General features: G+C 37.7%; 1 protein-coding gene across 5 annotated transcripts in view; it reads right to left on the bottom strand.

Annotated features, from left to right (window-relative positions):
- The window catches only part of DDC (dopa decarboxylase), a 121,618-nt gene that overhangs the window by 31,823 nt on the left and 71,553 nt on the right, over positions 1-18,242 (bottom strand). For all 5 annotated transcript variants that reach the window (XM_043975350.1, XM_043975351.1, XM_043975352.1 and 2 more), the window contains 2 exons: positions 16,033-16,127; positions 12,527-12,594 (listed from right to left, as the gene is read on the bottom strand). In XM_043975350.1, coding sequence (XP_043831285.1) covers positions 12,527-12,594; positions 16,033-16,127 — 163 coding nt within the window. The remainder of the gene's footprint in view (positions 1-12,526; positions 12,595-16,032; positions 16,128-18,242) is intronic.

Consider the following 18,242-nt stretch of genomic DNA (forward strand, 5'->3'; position numbering starts at 1 on the left):
ACTAATACACTGAAGAGTTGAACTAAATTCCTATGATCCCTCCAAGTTTTACATCCTGTGACTGATGAACATGAGTATGTAGCTCAGAGAACATAAAACCAGAGAGATAGTATAGTATAGTGGGCAGAGTGCAGTATTGGGATCTCCGAAACTGACTAGTTGAAAGACCACAGACAAAGCACTTTCTAAACTTCAGTTCCTCATTTGCAAACATGGAAATGATAAACCTTACAGGTTTGTAGTGAGTTTCGCATGAAATAAACTACCCGAAGGGCTTTGCAAACCTTAAACAACCAAAGAAATGTGAGTTGATGATAATGATGATGATGATGAGCAGCTAGGTGAGCACTGGTACTGAAATTGGGAGGACCTGAGTTCAAATCTTACCTCAGACACTTACTAGCTATGTGACCCTGGGCAAGTCACATAACCTCAATTGCCTTAAACATCAGTGGCCATCTACAGTCATCCTGGTACATACATATATACATACATACATATATACATATATCATATCTGTCTATCTATCTATCTATCTATCTATCTATCTATCTATCTATCTATCTATCTATCTATCTATCTATCTATCTATCGCTACTTCACCTAGATGGCTCTGGAGAAGAGAGTGAAGTTGGTGACCTTGCACAGCCCTCCCTCATTTAAATCCAATTCAGTGCAAGTCATGACATCACCTGAGTTATGGTCTTCTTTGGGAATGAAGGACAAACAAGAAATGATGGTGGAGGTAGTGGTGGTGATGATGATAATGATGGTGATGGTGGAAATGAAGATGATGATGCTGGTAATATGTGTGACCTTGGGCAGGTAACTTAACCTCTGAGGTTCTCATTTCTTCTTTTTTCAGGAGAGATGGTACTCTCAATTTCCCTAAATTCCCTTCATTATAGGATCATAGAAGATCACAGTTACATAAGCCTCCTAAAAATATTTAATACCAAATTACAAGAAACTAGGATATTGATGAACAAAAAATACTAAGAAATCCTAAAAGAAAACTCCAGGAGGAAAGGCTAGATTACCTTTTATTTTTAAATCAGTTTCTAGAACTACTTTCAGGTTTTAAGAATGTTAGAACTGCTGTGACCTCTTGTAAGCGGTTGAAATCCTTGTAGTTCCTTAGGTAGTAATCACAGTATATCAATGAAATAATTGGGGAAGGAGGGAGTGGTTGGGATCTTTGAGTGTACTTTTCTAAATTGGCAAAAACAGAAGTGCAATTGATATGCTTAAGAGTGTGGGACTTCTTTAAAAACTAATCCTATAGTAATGGACCATTAAGAGCTAGCAAGAATGGATTAAATTTGCATACAAAGGATGCTTAGCAACAAATGCACAGTGAAAGGTTTATGAGCAGAATAATGAAATCATTAGGGAAAGTATTGACTGTGCTTGTTCAAAGTCAGCTTTTAGAAATTCCAATTATCTTGTCTATTTCAATATTTAATGAAAATAACCAAAATGTTTACTTTACATTATAGACTAACCATTGGTAAAATTTCATTATAAAATACAGAGATAGTTTTCATTTCAAAGAATGCATACACATGAAATGCCAGTGAACTCAGTAAACAATTTTCTTTCCTTTAATTTCCCATTTGTAATAATAGTCAAGTTTGAAATTTAAAAAACAACAAATAATTCCTCTTGGGTACTGAGAGTAAGGGTGTGGAGGGCAAGTATCTTTTGAAATATAGAAGAGGCAGATAAGTGACACAGAAGATAGAGCATTAAGCCAGGAGTTGAAATCTGTCCTCACATACCTACTAGCTATGTGACCCTGAGCAAGTCACTTAACCTCTGTTATGTTTTAATATCCTCATTTGTAAATGGAGTATATTAATAGCACAGAATTGTGAAAAACAAATGAGATAATATTGGTAAAAGGCTTAGCACAGTGCCTGGAATATAGTAGGCACTTAATAAATGCTTATTTTCTTCCTTCCTTATGGAAGTTGGCACCTATGCTTATATTCAAGGAAGATAGCACTCTTACTTTTATCTTTCTTTTCATTATAATGACTGTGTTAAACTCCTAAACTTAGAGTATAGTGTTGTAGTCAAGAAGACTTGTATTCAAAGCCTTCCTGCCATTTGGTTCTGGTAATTCTCAAAGAGTTATTTAACTTTTATGTGCCTCAGATAACTAAGTAGGATTTATCCACTAAATCTTGACATAGAGAGTTGGGATATGTGTGATGGAGGAAGGCCATCTGCCCATACTAGTTTTCTAAAATGATTATATCCTTCTCTTATTTGGGTATAAGCAGAGACAGCAAGGTGGCCAAGTGAACAGAGAGACTGGACTTGTAGGCAAAAATACCTGAATTTGAATGCTTCCTCAGAACCAAGTTCAAATGCTGCCTCAGACATTTACTAGCCATGTGACCCTAGCTAGGCAAGCCAATTACCCTCTTGAATCGGCCTCAATATCTTTGTCTATAAAATGAATATAATAACAGCACCTACCTCACAAGGTTGTCATGAGGATGAAATGAGATGTTATGTAAAGCATTTTGCCAATCTTAAAGTGCTATATAAATGCTATCAAATAATATTCTATTAAAATTAATATTATGATGATTATCCATTTATTAAACTAAAAGTATAACATCTAATTCTACCTGTTTCCCTGGACATCTAGAAGAACCTATGTTAAAACATACATATAGGGGGCTGCTAGGTGGTGCAGTGGATAAAGCACCGGCCCTGGATTCAGGAGGACCTGAGTTCAAATGTGACCTCAGACACTTGACACTTACTAGCTGTGTGACCCTGGGAAAGTCACTTGACCCTCATTGTCCCACAAAAAAAAAAAAAAAAAGAATTGCACCCTCTCACACACAATTCAATTAGAATAAAATAGTCTTTAAAACACACACACACACACACACACACAAGCCATATAAATTTACAAGACAAATTGGAATCAACCAACAATAAAGATCCCATATGTATATGTAACCAGGCTATCACGACACACTTTTGTTGGGCTAAGAGCATACCAAAAATGAATGGCAGCAAGATATTCACAAAACTGCTGTGTAGTGAGTAAAAATGGGTCAAGGTAATTAAGACAGGTTGAACCAATTTAGTCTAACAATCATTGCTTCAACAAGTATTTGTTGAATCTACAACTGTGGGGACACCACCACTTGCTAATTGCAGTGACTTTGAGCAAATTATTTAACCCTTCTGAACTTAGGATTATTTATTTATAAAATAGGAATAATAGCCACCTCTACTACCTTCCACAAATGGTTTTAGTGAGGGTCAAATGAAAGACTGTATGAGAGAGCACTTTGATAATGAAATTGTAAAAGTAAAAATGCTAACTACTTGCGGTAGTACTGGTCAATGAGAATTCTGAGTAAGTAAGAATGGATAGTAGAGGTTCAACCCCCTCATCTCACAGAGATCTTACTGTGACCCAAGAGAAGTTATGGGACTGGCCCAAATTAATAAATATCAGAGCAGGGATTCAAACCCAAGTCTTCTAACTCCAAATTTGATGTTCTTTGCACTGCATCACACAGAAAAAGATGAGAGCAGGAGAACAATAATAAATACAGTCTCAGGAAGTTTACCAACCAAGCAGGAACTAGACATTTGGCCTAACCTCTTTATTTTCCAGATCAGAAAACAGAAGACTAGAGACATTAAGTGATTTGCCCAGGGTCCCATTGATAGTAAGTGTGAGACCAGGCATTTAGAACCAAGCCATCTGGCTCGAAATCTCACATTCTTTTACCTTCACCTGCCTTTTCCCTGTGCACATAAGTATCGAAGAGATTTCAAAGAAAGGAATCATCAAAATATAGTTGGAATGGGGCTTCACAGTAACAAAACACGTGACTAATATCTTCTGACAAACAGCAGGAGCTACAGTAAACTAAACCAAAATGCAGCAGTCAGGGATGGGTGTAATCCTCAAGTCTTAGCAAAAGCATCCAAAGGACAGAGGTTATAGGAACACACTATTGAATTCATGTGGGTTTTAAAGTCATACATACATTTAGTGACATCAGTGAGCCTCTATTTAATAGAAAAGAAAATGAAATGTTTTGATTAAGCATAAGCACATTCCTGTAGGTTGAGTTCCCATGGAAGTCAACATCACATGATGTTAATCACATAATGCTGTAGTTTTATATAATTTCTTTGAGGAATCCCATCTTATTTACCTATCCCCATATGCATTCGTCACATAACAAGTTTTTGTACAATCTTGCCCAACAAAACTGTGTTTCAGTAAACTGGTTATATCAGTGACCAGGTACAGACATACCTTATTTTATTGTGCTCTACTTTATTGCACTTTGCAGATATTGTAATTTTTTACAAATTGAAGGTTTGTGGCAATCCTGTGTTGAGCAAGTCTATTAGCACCATTTTTCCAATAGCATGAGCTCACTTCATGTCTCTGTGTTACATTTTGGGTAATTCTTGAAATATTTTAAACTTTTTCATTATTACATCTGCTGTGGTGATCTGTGATCAGTGACTTTTGATGTTGCTATTGTCATTGTCTTGGGGCATCACAAACCACCTATCTAAGATGGCAAACTTAAATGATAAGATTATATGTGTGTTCTGACTGCTCCACCGACCTGTCATTCCCCATTTCTCTAACCTATCCTTTGGCCTCCCTATTCCCTTAGACACAACAATATTGAAAAATATTATATAAATTTAGTTGATAAAGTAGCAGCAGGATTTGAGAGAAGAGACTGCAATCTTGAAAGATGCTCTACTGTGAGTAAAATGCTATCAAAGAACATCACATGCTACCGAGAAATCTTTCATAAAAGGAAGAGTCAGTCAATGAGGCAAACTTCATCATTATCTTATTTTAAGAAATTGTCACAGCCACCCCAGCTTTCAGCAACCATGCCCCTGAGAAGGCAGCAGTCATCAACATTGATGCAAAACTCTCCATCATCAAAAAAGATTACAACTCCCTGAAGGCTCAGATGGTAGCACTTTTTAGCAATAAAGTATTTTTAATTAAGGTATATTATTTTTAGACATACTATTATTGCACACTTAATAGACTACAGTATAGTTTAGACATAACTTTCATATGTACTGGGAAACAAAAAAATTTATGTGACTCACTTTATTGTGATATTCACTTTATTGTAGTGGTCTGGGACCAAACCCATAATATCTCCAAGATATGCCCATATAGAAGCCACAGTCCTAGAGTCAGGAAGATCTTAATTCAGATTCTCCCTCCAACATTATGTGACTACAAGCACATCACAATCTCTGAGTGTCAGGTTCTTCAAAATTTCTAAAATAGAGACAATATTCTGTACTACACAACTCAGAGGATTGTGGTGAGACCAAAATGAGATAATATATAAAGTGCTTTTCAAATCTTAAAGTACTATATATGCATGATATTATTATTGTTATTATTATTTTTTATTATTTTATTATTATTGAAGGATCCTGGAGTACTGGATATAGGGGTAAAAATGGCTTGGGTTCAAGTTCTGCTTCTCACACATGTTGATTGTGTGACCTTGGGCAAGTAATTTAAATTGATACTTGATATACTTATTTCCTTATATGCCTCTCAATATTCCAGGCAACTCCAAGACTTTAAATTACAGATTAGTCAACAATCAGCATCAATGAAGATTGATTGATTCCTATACCTGGAGTTCCCTACATTGATGAAATCACTGTTTCAGACTATTATTGTTGGTGGTGGTGGTAGCAGCATCATAATCATTATGCTTAAAGAAATGTGTGAGTTTTTCAAATTACTGGATCTATTTCCTCCCCTTTGCTTCCCCTCCTCAAAAATTAAAATTTAAAAGAACCCAGTTTCCTTGAAATCTAAATATATAAACACCCTTTATAACGTGCTGCATGCCCTGAGGAAATCCAAAATATTGGAACCTAGCACTAAAAATAGTTTCATTAAAAATATAAAGTTGTTTGTGCTTATAGTTGAATTTTAAAAATATTGCTAATTTTTGTTTGAGCTGGAAGAGACCATAAAGATTTAGTCTAACTTCTTCCTTTTACTGATGATGAAACTGAGGTCCAAAGATGTTCAGTGACTTGGCCAGAGTCTCTCAGCTAGTAAATTGTGAAATCGTAACTAAATCTCAGATCTTCTGAACTCCCAGACCTTCCTCCTGGTCCCTTCCTACTGGGGATAATACACTAGGAGTGACATCATAAATATACACGAACCTACAGTAATAAATTGAGAGGTAACTGAGGAAATCATTCACATTTCAGGAGAGAAAATATTTGACGGACTGAGAATATATTCCTTCTGCCTTCAGCCACCTACAGAAGAACACATTTAGGGGTCCGCTGCTTCAAAGCATCACTGCATAATCTTATGAACTGAGACCCACTCATTTTCTAGTCACTAAAAATTGCATTTAGTAGGCTGTGAGAAGGAAAATGGGAAGTGCATTGTTTGTGTCACAGACTTCTGTTATTATGGCTCTTTGGTCCTTTCACTGATTTAGAAAAATAGAGTTTCCCCACTGTGGGCAAAAATAGGTGTGTTGAAAGAAATACACCTCCAAAACTTTTCCTATTTTAAGAAATTGGCTAAGAAACTACTACTATATTTGTATTATTGTCAAGAAGATTCTTGCATGGTGTGGGAGGCTGGACTAAATGAGCTCTAGATAGCCTTTGCAACCCCAAGATTTGAGGATTTATTTTCTCTCTCTGTGTGTCTGTCTCTGTCTGTCTGTCTGTCTGTCTGTCTGTCTGTCTGTCTGTCTGTCTGTCTCTCTCTCTCTTGTTTGTTTTTTGCAGGGCAATAAGGGTTAAGTGACTTGCCCAGAGTCACACAGCTAGCAAATGTCAAGTGTCTGAGGTTGGATTTTGTGGAAATTTATTTTGATTTGGGGACCCTACCTTTGGGCTAAGAGTAAAAAACCTTAGGCCCTCAAGGCTTTTCTGTCAGAGAGGCTGGTGCCCCTGCCCCTCTGCTTCAGCTGAGCCAAAAAGCCCCGTGGGCTGTACAAGACCCAGGTCAGACAACTTCGGGGAGGGAGCCCCAGCCCCCTGCACCCTGAGAGGATCTATCTGAGAGATCCCGGGCTCGTCCAGGCCAGGCTCTGGCGTAGCCCTTGCCAATGTCCCAGGCACGCAGCAGGGGCACAGGCCCCTGGAGCCCTGGGTGTGGTACGCACAAGAGGCTCGAGGGCGCCCCCCCCCAGCTGCAGCCCTGGCTGGCGGATTAGCTTGATGTGAATGGGGGTGCAAAAAGCCCCGAAATTTGAGTGGAGAGAAGGAAGATATATATAGACCTGGGAGTTAGACAGCAAGGGGGGACCGACAAGATTAGAAGAACAGTGAGGAGGAGGCTAAAAAAGTTCCAGGAGCAACAGGTGGAAGAAACCCACTGGAATGCAGTCATGTTGTATGTTTTATTTCCCTATATTCTTAATTTAAATAGTATCTCATAAATAAACTCTGCTTTGATTATTTAGTTAAGAGGTTTAATATTTAGCTTATCAATTTTGGTAGTGGAGCAGTGTGGTGGAACTTTTTAAAGGCCCATACTAAATTAATAGCAGATAGCCAGTTAGTCAAAAGTCCCCAGATTAGTCCTACAGATAGATTAGTCCCCCCAAATTAGTCCTAGTCCTTCAAAATATTTTAACATTTGAATGGCGACCCAGATGGGATTTACGGCCCAATTATAATTTTTCTAAACTTACAATTTTTCATATAATCATAATTTTTCAGACTAGATTAGTTATAGTTAATTTTTTTTACTATTTGAACTCAGGTCTTCCTGAATCCAAGGCTGTCGCTTTATCCACTCTGCCATCTAGCTGCCCCCATTTACTCTCTCTTTAAAAAAAAAAAAAATTTAAATCGCCTTTCCTACTTTTTCTGTTTAAAATCTAGGATATGACACCAAGGTGTGTCTGAAAACAACTTCCATGTAGAAAACCACCTCTGAATAATTCAGAGCTGCCAGATGTCTAGCCATATGACATTAGAATTAAATTTATTGACAGTTGACAGAGGGCTTTTTACTCCTGGGGCTGAAAGAGTAGTGTGGCCACAGAGAAAGATAGGGAGAGGGGCTGGACCTTTAACCTCATTACCATATGGAAGTCCCTGATTATGCAGAGGCATCATCTACATATTCAGGTCAGCCCCTCTTGTGCAGCTTCTAATACAACAGAGTTGCTTAGAGCTCTGAATGGTTAGCCTTGCCCAGGGTCACACAGCCAGTAGGTATCAGAGGAAGTAGGTGTCAGAAGAAGACACATGTCTTCTTGGCTCTGAAGCAAGTTCTCTACACTTCATACCCACACTATTCTCCAGCTGAAAGAATTTAGGGAAAAAGAGCATAAGATCTGGAGTCTAGAGTCTAAAGACCTGGGTTTTAATGTTGACTGTACCACTACCTAGCTGTGTGACCTTGGGCAAATCAATATACCTCTCTGTTTCCTAATCTGTAAAATGAAGAGTTTGTGTTAGATGATACTTTGAGACAGTATTAAATGAATAACAACAGTGAAGAATGCAAGACAACTACTCAGTCTTCAGCACTTTCCTGTCCCAAAAAGTTCAAACATCTTTGTGTGGCATCTAAGTCCCTCTGCAATCTGCATCCACTCTCCCTTAATCTCATGTTGCTCCCCCACCATGCTCCAGCCAAACCAACTGCCTCACCAAAATATCCTACTCTTTCCCTGCCTTTATTCACACCTTTAACAACAATAATGGTTAGCATCTGTGTAGTATTTTAAGGTTTGCAAGGCATTTCATATATATTGTCTCATTTGATACTCTCAATACCCCTGTCATTTCACTGAATGGGTGTTGCCTCAGATAAACTGAGACCTATGAAAGGCCTTAGCTTAAAAGGCCAACATCTCCCACTGTATCAGGTTCATCTCCAGTCATCCTGATATGTATGTGTATACATATACATATACATACACACACACATATAGACACACATATACATATATGCAATTCATTTGTGATGTATATTTATTTATTTGTATATAAGAATACCACTGCTTGGTCTGTATCCCAAAGGGATCAAAAGAAAAGGAAAATCACACAATATACATCTATATCTATAGCCACATTCACACCCATCTATCTATCTATCTATCTATCTATCTATCTATCTATCTATCTATCTATCTATCTATCTATCTCTCCATCTAACTATTGCCACTGGACCCAGATGACTTTGGAAGAGAGAGACTGATGACCTTCTACAGCCCTGCCTCACGTAAATCCATTTCACTGCAAGTCATGACATCACCTCCCTGATATCATGGTCCTCTTCAGAATGAAGGACAAACAACAACAATGTAGATGCTATTATTATCTCCATTTTATAAACAAGAAAACTGAGGTTTAAAGAGGTAACTTGCCCAGGGTCATATAACTAGAAAGTAATTCAGACAAGAGTAGAATTCAGATCTTTCTGACTCAAGGTCTGGCACACTGTAGAAGCTTCTAGGTAAAATGATGGGCCAGGCTCAGAGCCTCTTGGATCAAGGGCTGGTACTTTGTCTACTGTGTCACCTAGATGACCCATGATGACATCTTTAAAATAAAGTTAAGGGGTAAGAGGATTGCACTGGAAGAAAGGGAAAGGGAGAGGTAGAAGGGGGTAAAGTAGCTCACATAAAAGAAACAAGAAAAAGCTGATGGAGTGAAAAGGAAAATGGGGAAGGAGTGGGGGAGTGAGTGAGCCTTACTTTCATCAGAATTGGCTCAAAGAGGGAATAACGTACACACTCAAGTGAGTATAGTATTATATTTTGCCCTGAGGAAAAGTGGGAGGGGTAGGAGAAAAGGGGTGGGAAAAAAGTGAAGGCAGGGAGGGCAGATTGGGGGAGGGGGCAGTAAAAAGCAAGACACTTTTGAGGAGGGAAAGGGTGAAAGAAGATAAAACAGAGTAAATATCAAGGAGAGGGAATAGGATGGAGGGTAATACAGTTAGCAATAGTAACTGTGAAAGAAATGATGAGCAGGATGCTATCAGAAGAATGTATGAAAAATGCAGGGGTGGGGGTAGCTAGGTGGTGCAGTGGATAAAGCACTGGCCCTGGAGTCAGGAGGACCTGAGTTCAAATCCAACCTCAGACACTTGACATTTACTAGCTGTGTGACCCTGGGCAAGTCACTTAACCCTTACTGGCCCACAAAAAAAAATGAAAGAAAGAAAGGAAGGAAGGAAGGAAGAAAGGAAGGAAGGAAAGAAGGAAGGAAGGAAGGAAGGAAGGAAGGAAGGAAGGAAGGAAGGAAGGAAGGAAGGAAGGAAGGAAGGAAGGAAGGAAGGAAGGAAGGAGGGAGGGAGGAAAGAAGGAAAGAAGGAAAGAAAGAAAGAAAGAAAGAAAGAAAGAAAGAAAGAAAGAAAGAAAGAAAGAAAGAAAGAAAGAAAGAAAGAAAAGAAAAAAACGAAAATGCAAACCATCAACAGAGGAAGAACTGATGGTATTTGAATACAGATTGAAGTATAATTTTGTTAGTTCCTCTTTTAAAGTTATTCTATTTTCTTTCACAACTTAACTAATGTGAAGATGTTTGGCATAACTGCACATGTATGACTTATATTGAATTGCTTGTTTCCATAGGGAGGGAGTAAGAAAATTTAAAACACAAAGGTTTAAAAAAATCAATGTGAAAAAAATGTTTCTTTTCTTTTTATATATGTAACTTGGGGAAAATTCTAAATAAAAAATAAATAGAACTACAAAATGATGGGCCAGAAGTCAGGAAGACAAGTTCAGTTTCAGCTTCAGACATTTAAATACCTGTGTGACTCCTATGGAAGTCACTCAACTTTTTTCCACCTCAGTTTCCTCCTCTATAAAAGAGGGGCAATAATAGTATCTATCTCCCAGGGTTCCTTTCAGGATCAAATGAGATAATATTTGTAAAGCACTGAACATAGTTCCTGGAACATAGGAGGCACTTAATACATACTTGTTTCCTTTCTATACCCTGTAGCACCTAGCTTCAACTGTTCATACTACCTGGAATATCTTCCTATCCTTCCTTTGTTTACTGAATTCTTACTCATCCTTTAAAGCTCAACTCAAACGCTGTCTCCTCTAACTATAGCAATCAGGAGAAAAAGAAATTGAGGCAAGGCAATGAGAAAACAAAATTATCACTCTTTGCAGATGATATGATGTTATACTTAGAGAATCCTAGAGATTACTTTGGGCAAAAAAAGCCATTTCCTTGCAACCAACATGGCAATAAGCTTACCTGTGTGATTTGGGAAGAGTTGGCTTTGGAAGAGACAAGCTGGTTCTCAATTTCCTCATCTATAAAATAGGGGTGAGGAGGGTGAACCAGCTGATTTCTAAGGTCCCTTCCAACTCAAAATCTATGATCCTATGAATTTAGTTAGATTGATACTAAAACAACTGATAAATTATCGTTTACTGGGCCTGTACCTGAAGGCTTTCACTTTGGTAGAACCTGCCAATATGTACTCCATGAGCACAGTCTTTAAGAAGTTGGGATCACCTCCTCACAACAATGAGGCATTAGAGTTGGACGTTAGTGGAGGATATGGTGTGGAGGTAATCTGCCAACGTTGAAAAAATTCAATTCTGTACACTTATAAAATACATTTCACTCAATTTTCAAGAGAATCTAAGAAAAGTAAAAGCAATGCAATTGAGACCATAGAACCTTTCAATTGGGCAGAATTAAAAAGAATTTTAGAAGCATGGAGCTTCTCTATAAACTGAAAGACAAACAAGTGAAGACAGTTTAATAACCTCAGCATTTCTGTCAAATTCACCCTCACCCTTGCATTAAGATTCAGAATGAATCGCTATGTGTTCATATATGTAATGTGTCATATGTAATCCTACAGATCAGAAAGGTATTTTATGATAAGTAAAAATTGTTACTTATTTTGTGCTCTTTTCATTGTAAATTAAGTTTGATGTTCAATGGGTTTTCTTCCTGTGAAATTTTAAAAGTTTGTCATTTTTTTAAAGAAAAATACAGGCATGGAGATAGTCACTTAGTAATAGGCAATGTGGTATAATGGAAAACACATTGGTCTTAGAATCAAGTCATGTGTTCATGCTCTAGCTTGGATATTTAACTAATCCTGTGACCATGGACAAGTTGTTTAAAATCTCTTTGCCTTTGTTTTTCCTTCTATAAAATGGAAATAATAATTGTGCTACCTCAAAGAGTTGTGAAGAAAACACCTTGTAAATCTTAATGCACTATATAAATATGGGCTAATTATTATTACTTCATTTCTGTTTTCATTGCTTAATGATGGTAAATTGTTAAAAGTTAAGTCTTAGAGATTCCATCTAATGAAGATGTGGCTAATTTGCCCATGTTGCTATGTCTTATATTTGTCTAGTAACTACCACAGGAAAAGCACAGTCCTTTAGTGCATACCCAATAAAGACACATTGATTTATTGATTATACAAAAAAGTTGTGTTACAAAGCAATCAATATTATAAAGTTTGAATAGGAACTACAAAGCTTACCACATGGCAGAGCAGTCAAAATTCACCAAAAGCCATTTGTGAGGATTAAAGTTATACGAATCTGCAAACTAATGAAGAAAAACAATTTTAAAATGAAAAGAAAATTAAGATTCTTCTCCAGTAGTCAATCCACTAATTCATCATTGAACAAAACTCTGATACTCCATGTAGCAATAGTTATGTTAATGTTAATAGACAGTCTAAAATTGATGTGATCTGTTAACCCTCTATCCCCTGCCCACTTTGGTCACTCTACCTCTGTCATTGCAGGAATGGAAGGGAATCACCCAGGACTGAAGGTGATTTTGTGTTTTTCTTTGTTTCGTAGCTTGCTATGGGCAAAAAAATCATCAACAATGGCCAGTTTTCACAAGGCCTGTAAAAAGAATGGTAGATTCTCTTGGGATGGTTTATAGCATCTATGGACAAGAATCAGAGAGGATGAGATGGTATGGATGGATTATGATTTCTACCAATGGAGGAGAATGAAGACTTAGATCCATTGAAACACATTAATGAACTCATGGATTCTTTGAAATCCATCAATGAATTCATGGACCCATTAAAATCCTGAATATTTAACTGGAAGATCAGTATTCCACTTGAAAGAGGAAAAGCAAACTATTTTCTTACTTTTTTGTAAGACAATTCGGGACACTTCTGCTCACCTTAATTGGTCTTAACTGCAACATGCATATGTAATACTCTTTATATCCCACAGGTTCATAGAATATATCAGTTAGGTGACACAGTAGATAGAGCACTGGCCTTGGGGTCCAGAAAACCTGAGTTTAAATCATGCTTCAGAGACTTACTAGCTGTATAACCCTGGAAAATCAATCTCTCTGTGCCTCAGTTTCTTCATCTGTAAAATGGACTCCATGGCCTCCAAGATCACATCTAGCTCCAAATTTTTGATAATGTGTTTCAGATAACTCTTTCTAGCTTTAAAGCATGTTATTAGCCTTTAGATTCCTGGCTTTGGCAAACAACTATATAGTGACTCTATATGTCCTCTGTGATTCTATAAAGTCAGATCATCTCCCTTCCCAGTTTTTATCTTTTCAGAATGAAATGCCATGTTTTTTTTTTTTTTTTACCAAATAGTATTATTGTTATGGGTTCTTCTGTTTGCTACTCAATGAATTTCAAAGGAATTTACTGATTTTGAAGGAATTTAATGCACTATTTAGACAGTATTCTCAACACCAGGTTGCTTCAAGAGGCTGAATATTTTGGCTAGAGCAAATCTCAAACATCATCTATAAATTTATGGAGGAATCACTCTCATTATTGTGGGGGGGGGAGTGTCCACTTTGAAGAAACTGGAGTTCTTTGAAGTATTTAAAAATTGAGAATATATAGATGATTCTTATTTCAGAATTATTGGGTGTAAAAAATTAGAAATGTACCCAGGATGTATTATAGTCTGAAATTAATTTGGCTTAGTTTTGGTTTGGGTTTGGGGTTTGGGTTTGTTTGTTTGTTTGACCATATCTATGATTTCATTAGTTTATGGAACTCCTAGTGAGGAAGCTATCAATGCAGATCAGTTAGTTTCTTGCTATTTAAAGTCTTGGAGCTTTGCCTAGGATATAGTCTTTCCAAAGAAATTTTTTCTTCCTGAGGACAAGGACTATTTTTTTTCTCTTTGTACCCTCAGCACCCAGCACGTATAGTAAAATACTTGTTGAACGAATAAATGAATAATACAGTAAGTAGTGTTCTAATACGCAGAGCACAGAATAGAGAGTCAGGAGATTCTTAAGTCTAGATCCCAGTTCCACCACTCTTATTATCTGTGTGCCTATGAGCGAGTCATTTAACTTCTCTAAGATTAGGGTTTCCTCATTTATAAACACATTAATAATATTTGCCCTACCTGCCGGACAGGGTTGTGGTAAGGAAAGTGCTTTATAAGCTATCGAGGCTACCGAAATATAAGCTATTATGATGATCTGTTTCCTCAGGGTTACAACCTGCTTCTCTTCAAGGAAAGAACAAGAACTCTTAAGTTCTAAAATAATTACCCCCAAGCAGCACACATAGCCAGAACTTGTGTGCTCTGATTGTAACACTTCAAGCATGGCTTCAAACAAATACTGTAATTTCTGGCACATGCAAAAGGTATAGCTGTTTTCTTTACCTGGCAATGCATATGACCTCTGTTGTGATGGAGGACTGGGCATCCTGCCCCCCACATTGAATCCATTCTGTGGGTGCTTCTAAATACTGGGAGCAGTGGAAATACAAAGAACTGAAAACTCAGACCACTCATTTCAGAGCCGCATCTCATGTGTAATCTTCTACTCATTCCTCTTTCTTAATATTCTATATCTTTATGAAACTCTCTTTTATTTGTAAAAGGGCATAAAAAGCAGAGGGAGCAGCAGAGGAAGAGGGAAAAAGTGTAAATATCAGAGGTGAGAAATCTCCAAGACAGTTGGTGCCTAACTCCTATGCTGATAAAGCCTGACCCTTTACTTAATTTCCTACCAGGTTCCAATAAAAGTAATTTTTTTAAAGACAGGAAATTACAGTAAGTTTAGTTTGCTGATAAAAAGGCAACAAAAGGTTAAAAAAGGGTTTTGTTTGTTCGGAATTTTATTAGTTCTCTCCTATGTGGCTGTTTTGTTTAAACTTCTTTCATTACAGAACAGTGATATTTTCCTCTGGCTGACAGGAGAGAAAGGTCTTATCTTGGAGCCTAGGGCTGCAGCAGGAAATTTCAGCCCCCTTATCTGACCCTCAGAGCAGCCAACTCCTTAGTCAGACAGGGGTAAAGAGCAGTACACGATATTGAAGGCAAATTCCACATGACTCATTGCCAAGGATTAAACCCTGTCTGCTACAGATAGGATCTTGCTGTCATGTCCATCACAGGGACTGCCATGATGCCTGTGCACCTTGCTCTCTGAAAGATGAAACCCCAACTTGTTGAGAGCCCTTCAAAAGCAAAATGGGATCTCATCAGAGTACACATCCTAATGATGCTAGAACTGGAAAGTGAATGGAGAGACACCATCTGGTCCAAAACCCTGCCTGCAGGGCAAAAGCTAAAATATTCAGGAGAACTAAGTCCTCAAGTCAAAAGATATAACTATACTCAAGGAGAGATATAACTCAGCATAGTGTATAGAGCAGTGGATTAAAAGGCTAGATGAACAAGGTTTAAAAGGCAACCAGTTTTAGTGGACAGAGAGTGAGTGTCAAAGCTAGAAAAACCTTGGTTCAAGTCTTGCCCCATAACCCATACTAGCTGTGCAAACTTGAGCCAATCACAAGCTCTGAAAGGTGTAGATTATAAATCATAGAGAAAGTGCCAACCTATATTGGTGGAGGGAGTCTGCTCACTTGCCACTTACCTGTACTAATGAAATTGCAGGTCCAGTTCCTATCCCTATCTCAATCAAGCATGCCACAAAAACAATCTACATAAAGATACTTAAAGACCTGCCATTCTGTTTCCTTATCCAAATTAAAGGCAAAGGGACATACATGCTCACCTCAACTCCATTCAGAAAATGCCGGAATTCAGGGCAGATGAAGGCACTTCCTGCATATGCTGCATCAATGTGCATCCAAATATTCTCCTTTTTACCTAAAATACAGAAATGTTTGAGAGGGACAAACTTATAAAGCCCAGTGGTTTTGTGGCTTTGAATATATCATATTTCTGAACCCCACGGGATCTTGCAAATGGTAAGTGGTTCCTTACCCAATTCACTGACATTTACAAAGCATTTTCCCATATATCATTTCATTCAACCTTTACACAAATCATATAAGGTAAGCAGATCATATAGTATCACCATCATTAACAAAGGAGGAAATATGCTCTGTAAAGTGCTTGCCAAAGTGCACATTATGTAATAAGAGGCCAGAGCCTTCTGAGTAGCTAGATGGTATAGTAGATGAGATTATTGCATTGGGAGTTAGGAAGACCTGAATTCAAATCTTGCTTCTGACACTGGTTGTGTGAGTCACTTAAGGTCTCTTAGCTTCAGTTTCCTTCTCTGCAAAATGGGCAGCTACCTTGCAGGGTTGTTGTGAGAATCAAATGCAGCATATGTAAAGAACTTTGCAAACCTTAAAGGTCTATATAAATGCTACCTATTATCATCATTATGACTCCAAATCTAATGTACCATGCTGACCCATAGAGTAAGCATGCGATAAATCTTTGTTGATGAGAATAACTGAACTCCTAAAACACTGCTTTCATCATGTCAGTCCTCTACCCAGAAGCCCTTACTGACCTCCTATTACCTGTTATATCAAGCCCAAATTCTTCAAAAGGAATAATCTTGAAGCTTCATCTACCCAAACTTGTTTTACCAATATGAACTCTGTGTTCTGGTCATTCCAGTTTCCCTCCTTGCATCTCACATTCATTCTTGCCTCTTAGCCTGCTGTTTCCCAAAACAGAATGGAAATTCCTAGATGACAAGGATAATTTTTGTTTGTTTTTTTGTCTCTACATCCCTAGTGCCTAGCACTGTGCTTGGCACCTGGTAAGTAAGCACTAATTAATGCTTGTTGATGTTAAAGATGTTGTAGAATGCTCTTTCATTCACTTGGAGTACCCTTTCCTCCCCAAAACATTCTCACAAATGCCCCCATTTAAATCCTATTTTTCAAAGTGTAACTCACATCCCACCATCTCTATTATGGTTCCAACATACATTGATATCTATTCCTTGTACCCCTATCACAGTTATTGCCTCTCCCACATAAGTCAGTGCATAATTATATGCCATCAAGTTGTAAACCATCTTGAACTCTGTTGTGCCAATTGGTTGGGTCTGAATCCTTTTCCCAACAGGGAGGAAGATGGACATGCAGATGGAAAAACAATCTAACCTACTCATGATTGGTGTATTCCAAGATTCCTGGGATCTGTTTCCTTGAGAATGATACCTTTGCAAATGAACCCAGATCTCTCTGTCTACTTTAGTATAAAACCACAGAACCCTCAGGCTACTCTGAATCAGTCTCTAGTCTGGATAGAGTCCATTTCTGAGTTGTGGTTATATGCACAACTTCATTTCTCAGAAATAGACCAAGATTGAGAACCATGAGTGGTGGTGAGGTAGGAACATGTCTCCTTGTTTCCTTTTTGTGTGAGTTTTCTGCTGCTGCTGGTTTGTATGTTAATAATAAACCTTATAGTTAGATTAGAGATTGGTAGATTAGAGGTAGAGTTGATCACCCAATCATTGATTAGGGATGGCCTAAACAAGTTATAGTCCTTGAACAACATATTAATATGTCTTCATGAGTTCTTTGTGTTTTAAGTATTTTTTTTGTGATAGAGGATGTATACCTGGTACTTATTTTGTAAATATCAGCTAGGTGCCACAGTAGATAGAGTACTGGGCCTGGAGTCAGGAAGACCCACGTTCAAATGTGGCCTCAAACACTCACTAGATATGTGTCCCTAGGTAAATCACTTAATCTGTTTGCCTTAGTTTCCTCATTTTTAAAATGGGGATTATAGCAGCACTATCTCCCAGGGTTACTATGAGGATCAAATGAGATAGTAATTATAAAACATTAGCATAGTGCCTGGCACATAGTAAGCTTTATATCAAATTTATTATTATTATTATTATTATTATTATTACATTGAGTCCCGTTTAAAAAAAGCAGAGGCCCCTTACTGGGGAAATTCTACACTTAAATCAGACCCAAAACTTTGCTTGAGAAATTTTCC

The sequence above is a fragment of the Dromiciops gliroides genome, chromosome 1, assembly GCF_019393635.1.
Source record: "Dromiciops gliroides isolate mDroGli1 chromosome 1, mDroGli1.pri, whole genome shotgun sequence".
Classification (NCBI taxonomy): domain Eukaryota; kingdom Metazoa; phylum Chordata; class Mammalia; order Microbiotheria; family Microbiotheriidae; genus Dromiciops; species Dromiciops gliroides.